The sequence below is a fragment of the Nanorana parkeri genome, unplaced genomic scaffold (genome assembly GCF_000935625.1).
Source record: "Nanorana parkeri isolate BGI_ZX_2015 unplaced genomic scaffold, ASM93562v1 scaffold815, whole genome shotgun sequence".
Lineage (NCBI taxonomy): Eukaryota > Metazoa > Chordata > Amphibia > Anura > Dicroglossidae > Nanorana > Nanorana parkeri.
In genome coordinates, this window is record NW_017307083.1 from 738,148 (window position 1) to 747,718 (window position 9,571).

The window sequence follows — 9,571 nt, forward strand, 5'->3', positions numbered from 1 at the left end:
CCCCCAAAATCTTTATTTAAAAGAATACGTAAAAACTTCTTTCCAGGTTCTTCTTGCTGGTCTGATGACGTCACTAACACCTCCTGTGGCAGCGGTGGGCATTCCTTCAGCACTTATCACATAATGATGTGACAATGACAGTGTCGTTCTGTCCTGAAGCTGGTGCTGGACTGAGGAGGAAATCAGGGACAGCGTAGGAGCATGGAGAGGGTAAGCAGAACTTAGAAATAACACAGGAAGGAAGGGAAGAAAAAGAGAAAAACAATCTTGGACTTGTACCTAAAGAAATATTCAATATCACTTTCTCAACCTGCAGACAATGAAGAAGCTGCAACGCACTCCAAATGTATCAGCTCTGCTCTCTCCTCCTGTCAGTGTGCTCCATGTGAGCACATGCCCTGCCTTACAGCACACCTGATTGGTGATTAGTACTGCTCCTCCCTCTCTCAGTCTGAATACTGCTGTGCAAAAGATAACAGAAAACCACTAATAAAAGTATTCTACACTTCTGGGTGTGCAAAATACTTGCTTCCCCTCTGCATGCAGTGGTTGCTCCCATCAGTTATTATGCCACTAATGGACAAATCAACGGCACGAGGGACCACAGAGGGGATGGGGGGAGTATTCAACTTATTTAAAGGTTGAATACTTATAGTGGTTCCTTTTCAATACACCAGCCACTGTATAGGTATATAAATGCTTCTATGGCAGGTGACATATGTTGTACACGTGATCCTGTGCTTTGCTTTCTACAACGTGTCTCTATAGAGCAGACAATCATAAAGTTCACTAGACTCTAGCATCAGAAGCCACGCCCACTGAGAGCTACCGTAAGAAAGTCTCCAAGTCCGTTGCTGTGGTAACGAGAAAAGACGTACTCAAGCTCCGCCTCCCACGTTCGCGCACGTTTTGTACACCCGGAAATGGGACGGGAAGCCAGTAGGGCTGCTTGTTATTGTTGGGGTACCTTGGGAAATTGGGGTGAGGTTGTGGGCGGTGTCAGGGTATGAGGCAAAGGGGCGCAGCTCGCCGATATGGCCTTTACCTCAGCAAACCAACCTCAGCTGATCCGGAGCAGCCAGAAAGATGAGCAGTTCCAGAGCTCCCTGAAGGGCCAGGCTCATGAGGCCTGCCAGGCCTTTACTGGTGAGTGCTTGGAGTGTAATGTGAGGACCTGGTGGGCTGCCACTGCTTGGCCTTGTGCTGTGCCGTGACGTGAAGGAGAGCAGTCATGCATGTGACGGAGGACAGGCATGCATGTGACGTGAAGGAGGACAGGCATGCATGTGACGCGAAGGAGGACAGGTGTGCATGCATGTGACGTGAAGGAGGACAGACATGCATGTGACGCGAAGGAGGACAGGCGTGCATGCATGTGACGCGAAGGGGGACAGGCGTGCATGCATGCGACGCGAAGGACGACAGGCGTGCATGCATGCGACGCGAAGGAGGACAAGGGTGCATGCATGAGACGCGAAGGAGGACAGGCGTGCATGCATGAGACGCGAAGGAGGACAGGCGTGCATGCATGTGACGCAAAGGAGGACAGGAGTGAATGCATGTGACATGACGAAGGAGAACATATGTTCATGCATGTGACAATGAAGGAGGACATGCATACATGCATGCGACAAGCATACACGAAGGACAGAGATACATGTGAGACAAGGACAGCCTTACATAACGGAGGATAGATGTACATGTGCTATGAAGGAGGACAGTTGTCCTGTGGGACGTACATGTAAAAGAACATATTGGATACTGCTGCTATCTGACAATTCTGCATGTGTGGAATGGCGTGTCCACTGCTGGTGCTGTGGTCCCTTCTTACGGCCAATACTGTGTCTCCTAGAGGCATCATGGCTGGCAGGAGGAATCACAGAACCCAGCAGGGGGCACAGTGACCAAAGCAATGCGCTTTTCTCTGCAGGACGGCAAAGAATTGACTCATTTCCTGGGGAAGGAAACTATTTGGATTTTGTGATCCTAGAGACAGGGTCACTTTAAGAACTTGCTCATATGTTGGCTGCTCTCTCTCTCTTATTGCACATTGCACAGATCTTTATTTCTTTAAATGTTTTATCTGTTTGTTTGTTTTATTATTATAGGTGCCAAAAAATGGCTGCAGTGGAGGAAAGAGATTGAGCTGCTGTGTGATCTCACTTACTACACTCTTACCACATTTTCAGGTAGGATGTTTGGAATGTTAGTTGCATTGTTCTATAATGACAGTTCTTTCCTTGCACAGCCCATAGACTTGGGATGACCAATCTGAGTGGTTCTAGCTGGGTCAGGTGACAAACTCATGTTCAGGGTTCCTTCCCTTTTCCACCTGCTGTCAGAAGGAACAAAAAATCAGGCACAGAGCAACACTTTCCTCATCCCAGTTAAGGTCCCCACACACCTTGCGATAATCGGGGGAAATCCCGCGATTGTACGATTATCGTAAGGTGTGTGGAAGCTGTGCGACCTCTACCACTGTAAGGCCGAACGACTTTAAACTTACGAACATGTTCGAAAACCCGCCGAGCATCGTACGATGTTCGACGGGTGTGTAGCATGTTCGTAAGATAAAAGCCGGACGGGCCGGTGTGCGCAAGCGCATACTGCCCATTCGGCTTCGCGATCATCAGAAGCACGCCCCTCGGGGGGCGCGGCTTGCGATCATCGCAAGTACGATCTGCCTGCCAAAGATAGGCAGATCGTACATTTTTTTAAGTACCTTACAACCATCGCAAGACAAAAGTAAGGTGTGTGCCAGCATTAGAATCTTCTAGCATCCATCTTCTCTTTCCTGCACCACACTCAGCGCAGAGATTCAATCTGATTGGTTGCTGAACTTTCCACTATTGATCATTGCGCTGCCTTATTGATTGAGCCCATTTTATATACGAGATCCTCTGGTGCACATTTTTAAAGCAGCAGTATGGCCTTACTGTGACAATACCACTTCTTTAAAATTGGCATACAAAAATATGGTATATTTTACAAACACCAACTGGCCACAAAAGGTGAATGTGCCCCCTTGCAGGTGTACAAAATAATGCACATTTTTCCAAAGGATGATTTAGCAAAGAGGAATACTTCTACGCTCCTTCAGTCTTCCTCTCCGCTGGTTCCAGTAGTGATGACTGGCTCTCTGAAGCCACTATTCCTCTCTGTTTGTGTAATCCCCACTTTGCTGCTTTACTGAGCAGGAAGCAATGATGTGCAGGGGCTTGGTGTGAACCCAGTTCCTCTGAGTTTGCCCAAACCTGTGCAAAACTGTGACTGACACAGCGCCCTCCTGAACGAATCAGTTGCGTCATGGGCATTCCCGCCCCAGCACCCTCCTGACCTAATCAGTTGCGTCATGGGCATTCCCGCCCCACCACTACACCTCAGAAAGGGGAAGGAAATGCCCCTGCCACAACTGATTGGATCGGGGCGGTTGTCAGTCACAGTTTGGGCAATCTGAGACGAACCGTATTCACACCAGGAAGCAGAACCTGAATGTCTATGAGCCAATAGAGCTGCCCCATGTACTTTGATACACATAAAAACAATATCTTTCCTAAATAATCAAACACTGGAGAGATAAATTACATTAAAGTGACATTAAGGGCAAAAGTGCCCCCCCCCCTCCCCCCAGACACACACACACACAGTGCTAATGTAAGGACTTACCTTAAATGATGCGTCTTAATCCGATCATCATCTTCTTTCCTGTAGTTTTTAGCTGTCCCTCCAGCGTTGGTGCGGGCCTCTGATCCATCGCTGACTTCTCTTCTCTCATGTCCCACGGTGTCTGTGCGGGTGCACGCTGCTCCATAGACTTACCTTGTGTCTCTCCTCATCATCTTCCAGCCGAACATGTTCGGACGGGAGCGCGTGGCGGAGACACAGGTAAGTATTAACCCTTTGAATTTATTTATTTTAAATCATTTTGCATATATCTACTGCTTGGTAGCAGTAGATATATGCAAAAACAAATGAGGGTTTAATAACCCTTTAAGGTGATGGCATTCACATGCAGACCTGGAAAACTTTACAAAGCCTATAGATTTGTAATGAAAGAGCCTATATGTTATTTGAGTCTGGGGTCTGGGTCAGCTCTGTAGTTAATGGACACTGACTGTATTCCTTATTTGTAGGTTGCTATTACAATATATGAAATCATTAAAAGAAAATAAGCGTTTTCATGAGATTTGCGTTTATCTGTAATCTTTCTGGCACCACAGGAAGTTCCTGTCATTATCAAGAAAACAATTTATAAATATATATTAAAAAAACTTTTTGTAGGTTACCAAACCCTGGGAGAAGAGTATGTGAATATCGTCCAGGTGGATTCTTCTAAGAGGAAAGTGCCATCCATTGTGCCGCGTTCTCTACTCATCTGCTGCCACACCTTGTTACCTTATTTCCTGGACAAAGAACTAGTCCACGTGGAACATGAGCTTCAGACGGAGATCGATGGAGTCCGGCTTTCACACAGCAACTTGTATTCCGGCAGCCACCACCGCTCATGGCTGTGGAAGTGGGTGCACAGAAAGATCGCTTCTCTCTCAGAACAGCAGAAAAAGACTCTGGTCAAGACTGTTTATGCCATCAGGCAAAGTATCGCCTTTCTCAGAAGGCTGCATCTGGCCATATTCTATATGAATGGAACCTTCTACCATATTGCCAAACGCATCACCCGTATCACTTATGTAAGTGGCTTGTTATTGTAATGGATCCATGTGTATTTCTTTCTAGAAGCGCAGTGCTCCCCACCGAGGGTTTTTGCTGGGCTCTGAGGGAGTACAGTGCAAAGCCCGCTCCCACTCTCAGGGTCACCGAGCTCACCTTGCTCCTTTGTGACTCCTGTGGGAGGAGATCGGTAAATGGCATCGCTAGGCTGAATAAGCCCGGAAACATTCAGCATTTGAACAAACCCTGAAGTATGATTAAACCTTTTTTTTTTTTTTGCATATATCTACTGCTAACAAGCAGTAGATATATTTAAAAACATTAAAAAGGTTATCACCTCCGTCTCGACGCTGGCTTCCATCTGAAGATTCTCGAGCAGCTGTAAAGGATGATGGGGCGGGCGCATGCGCAGTAGAGATCTTTGGCCGGGAGAAGATGAGAGACACGGGGTAAGTCAATGCACGCAGCTGGGAGTGTGCACATCCACAGACACCGCGAGAAGACACAGCAGTCAGCGCTGGATCAGAGACCGGCACCAATGTTTGAGGGACACCTGAAAACTACAGGAAAGGAGAAGCTGATCGGATCAAGAGGCATCATTTAAGGTAAGTCCTTAAAGCAGCGGGGGGGGGGGGGATTTTTTACTTTAATGTCACTTTAAGTTTGTGTATTGCTTCTCTAGTATTCTGTGCTGTCCAGTCGGCAACCTTATGGACAGTTGTTTACAGTGTTTTACATTTTTGTTCATTGCATAAAGCGAAAGGCTCATGAAGTCAATGGTGCCTGCGTTCTGGTACAGTGTGATCTGCAAAAATGCTGCTATTTTTGCAGATCACACTGGACTGGAATGCAGGCATTGATGTGCCACATGTTCGGGTGCGGGAGAACAAACTGCGAGAGGAGTGGCTGCGGTGCCATTGACTTCAATGCACCGCCCCGCCCCTGAACGCAGGGAGCCGGCCGGGTTGCGATACAGTGCATTCCAGATGCTGACCAACTGTTTGCGGAGTATTACTTTAGAAAATGTATTAACGATCTCAGCTATAAGTGATTGGTCACTGTATGTAAAGCGGTATTGTCTCCTAATGTTGTTTTGATCTCCTGAATCTCTTCTAGCTTAATGTCCGTGGATCACTTGGGGATGATAATAATATTGTGCGTCGGAGTTACAGTCTCCTGGGTGCAGCATCGCTGGTTCATCTCTTGTTGCTGCTCTATATTCAGCTGAGTCACTTTCAGCAGAAGCAGGAAGCCCAGCCGAAGTTTAAGCTACACCGCAGGATGTCCTACCAGAGGTGATTGTCAGTTTGAGTGCATCAAAGTTACATCATTAATGAGGTGGGGGAAAAAGACTCCAATCCATCAAGTTCCACCTCTTACAACTGGAAGACAAAAGAAAACCCAACCACATGCTGCCAGTTACCCCACATGGGAAATAATGCTGCCCATAAGCAGGTTGATTACCTGGATCAACATAATCATTATTATTATTATTTCATAATTTTAGTATTGGATATTCGTTGTCACAAAAGGCCGGATTTGTCATCAATAGGCATAATAGGCAAGGAGTGGCTTTTCCTTCCATCATTATTGGCCACATGTTTTCCATGAACACTAGAAGTCTACAGTCACCTAATATAAGTATAAAGTGGACCATTCACCTGCGCTTCCACATTTTGCTTCTCTATCTAGATGAGGTTTATACTTTGGCATGTCCCTTCAGCATTCTGGGATCTGTGACATGGTATCCCAGGAGGCTGCGAATGGGCAAAGGCTACATCATTCTTGCCTAGGTAAGGAATCGGGAAGGGGGGTTGTGCTGCACATGAAAGGAAATGGGGAAAAATGTGGTTATGTAAGAGGGAGAGAGGAGGAAGGAAATAACATAAATAATTAAAACATAATTAAAGGAGAACTATGAGGTGAGTGATTTCCACTCATCCCAATAGGTAGAGCCGACCTGTGACATTGAAACTGTCACAGGTCGGCTCTACAGGGCAGTGAGTGAACACTAAAGAGAACTATGGGATATAAAGGTTACCGCATAGTTCTCAAAGAACTGCGGACAGAAATATTCTTACCCTTGCAGTGAGGCTACCCCTGCACTGCAAGGGTTAAGTGCTCGTTTTTGCCCAGGGACGAAAATTTAAAAAAGACATGCTCACCTGAATCTCAGAGCCGGTTGGCTGCCAGACCAGTCCCTGCAGCTTCTCTTCCCTGTAGTTTAAGGTTCTTTTGAGTCATAATGTCTTATACAGTGTATAGGACATGAGGGCGCTGAGGTACATACCCTTGCTGGAGTAGAAGACAGGCTGTAGGGCTAGGTCTAGCAGCCAGGGAGCTCTGAGGTTCAGGTAAATATATCTTTGTTATTTTTGTCCCTAGGCCAAAACAAGTACTTAACCCTTGCAGTGTGGGGGTAGCCTCACTGCAAGGGTTAAGTCCTTTTAAAGGTCTGCTTTAAGTTCCCATGCCACAACATTCTAATCCGGGTTATGATTTAGGTGAGCTGCGAGCTGTTGCTTTGGGCACCACAGGCTGTGCGCCTACAGGCTCCTGGATGGCATTTCCTATCGCTGCCTCTTGCAGTAAAATATTCGGCATCATAAAGGGAGACAATATAGTTTTGGTCAGTTATTTAAAAATGAAGCCGCATAATATTAATGATTACGAATGTATAAAGCGATCTTTTCTGTCACCTCTTGCATCAGGCACTGTAATATCTTACCTGCCCTGACTCTTGGCTCAGCTATGACATGATGAGATAGAGGTCTGTTCCTCAGACATTGCTTTGTGGTTATGTGTCCAGTTTAGATACAAATAGTGGTCACCACAGTCTTCCAATAACCGAGCTTTGTTCCGATTTCCTTCTTTTCTGTGTTTGTAGGGCGCCGCCACATGAGAAATCCTATCAGCGAATCTCCAAGTGCACATTGTGTTTAGAACATCGTAAACACACTACAGCTACACCGTGTGGCCACCTCTTCTGCTGGGAGTGCATCACCGAATGGTGTAACACAAAGGTGAGGGCTCTTTGTGTGCTTGCTTGGGCTAGTAATGCAGAAATAAGATCAGTTGCTGTGAAGCACACATCCATTTTGTTTGTGTTCGCTTTTATATTGTGGGCTGCGTAGTGGTTCAGTGGCCAACACGACGGCTTTGTAGCACTGGGGTCCTTGGTTTGAATTCCGGCCAGGATACCATGTACACAGAGTTTGCATGTTCTTGTGCTTGCGTGGGTTTCCTCCGGGTATTCCTGGTTGTCTCCCCCACTCCAGACACACGCTGGTAGGTTAATTTGCTCCCATCTAAAGGATATTTAAACTCAAGAACAAAATGCAATATAATGCAGTCTACCAGTCCTTAGTTGTAGTGGCAGTAGGGATGCACCGATACCGGTATTTCGGTATCGAGTACAAGTACAGAAATATATTTTGTTCGGTACTCGCCTATACCGAGTACCGGAAGTCCCATTTAGCAAGTCAGGCAGTGTGTAATGACTCGCCACCTGGCTTCCTGATTAGCCGGGAAGCCGTCTCCATGCTTCTTGTCACTGGGTGATGAGAAAGCATGGAGCCTGCTTTCTGGCCTATCAGGAAGCCAGGCGCTGTGTAATGACGCGGCACCCGGCTTCATGCTCCCTGGTTCTGCAGGCTTGACTTGCGACCACGACGGTCTACATGGAGCTGTACATTAAGACAGCTCAATTGAAAATCATTGGCGGGCGACTTCTCGCGATATCGCTCGGCAAAAATGCGCGCTATCGTGCGGCAATCCGCTTAGTGTGAATGGGGCCTAAGTGGCAGCATTGGCTTTTATTTTCACCCGGTGATCCTGCCAGTAACACACTTCCTGCCCTAAGAGGACAATGCTCGCTCACTGTGTTGTGTCAATGGAGGAGCAGCTTTGTCACTTGAGGACAGGACTACAACCACCTACTCCATTCCTCTTCTCTATAACATAGATGGAGGGGTTCTGTAATCCCCAGAGGTATCTGGGAGCAATGTGTCTAATAAGAATGCAACACGGGACGTTTTCTGTTTAGAACATTTCTGGCAGGACCAACAGGTTTCTTTTGTTTTTATTGCACAGATACATCAAAATGCTTTTACTGGTATATTAACCAGACTGAAAGGGAGCAAATGGTTTCACTTTAAGCTGAAGAAGATATGCGTGTTGGTTATGATAGTTTTCATATCATTGTATTTTAATGTTTCAAATCTCAATTTCAGGCCGAATGCCCTCTGTGCCGAGAAAAATTCAATCCACAGAAGCTGGTCTACCTGCGGCACTACCGATGACTTTTTGTCTCCCCCAGACCAAGATGTCTTCACAAGCAGCTGCTGCACCTCTCGCCTTTTACAGCTTAAGTGTTCTAACCTGTTCTACTGGAGAAGTGAGACTCCAGGCCATACTAACACTTTATTGTTTACACAATGTGTGCAGCCAAACATTTGTAGTCGCGGCTTATACTGTGTGCCACGTGTATCTAAATGCTGAAGTGTAATTGAACTGATACCACATCTAGTGCGTGCTGCTGTAGTCCCAAAATGTAAATTACTTAACGGATACGCTTCTAGGATACAAATAGATGTGATGGTGCTGGGGAGATATATTCAGGATGAGTAACTAAACAGTGACCATATCAGTGAACAGGATGTGGTGACTTACCACTAGCACTTTACTACCATTCCCTGTATATCTCAGTCCTGGGCAGAGAATGAATAATGATTGGCTCGATGGTGCCCCCTGCTGGCACAATTTGTAGAGTCACATTTAGCCAGCACTGTGAACAAAGCTATCTTGGTGTGATCCTTTTCAACTAGCAGCATCTGACACTACCCAGTAGCCATGACAGGACCGAAGAATTGCAGAACTTCTCCATGGCCATATATGATGGTCT

General features: G+C 46.4%; 1 protein-coding gene across 1 annotated transcript; it reads left to right on the forward strand.

Moving 5' to 3' along the window:
- The first annotated feature begins 963 nt into the window (after positions 1 to 963).
- Positions 964 to 9,193, forward strand: PEX10 (peroxisomal biogenesis factor 10). The gene is made up of 6 exons (XM_018565125.1): positions 964 to 1,146; positions 2,109 to 2,189; positions 4,282 to 4,688; positions 5,785 to 5,963; positions 7,556 to 7,691; positions 8,901 to 9,193. Exons 1-6 carry the CDS (start codon positions 1,035 to 1,037, stop codon positions 8,967 to 8,969), a joined length of 984 nt encoding a protein of 327 aa, XP_018420627.1. The 5' UTR covers positions 964 to 1,034; the 3' UTR covers positions 8,970 to 9,193.
- The last annotated feature ends 378 nt before the right edge of the window (positions 9,194 to 9,571 follow it).

Bases quoted from the DNA above. Each gene is read 5' to 3' on its own strand.
- PEX10 (XM_018565125.1), top strand. From the start codon at position 1,035: ATGGCCTTTACCTCAGCAAACCAACCTCAGCTGATCCGGAGCAGCCAG. The intron at 1,147-2,108 runs GTGAGTGCTTGG...TTATTATTATAG, and splicing joins GGCCTGCCAGGCCTTTACTG to GTGCCAAAAAATGGCTGCAG. The intron at 4,689-5,784 runs GTAAGTGGCTTG...AATCTCTTCTAG, and splicing joins GCATCACCCGTATCACTTAT to CTTAATGTCCGTGGATCACT.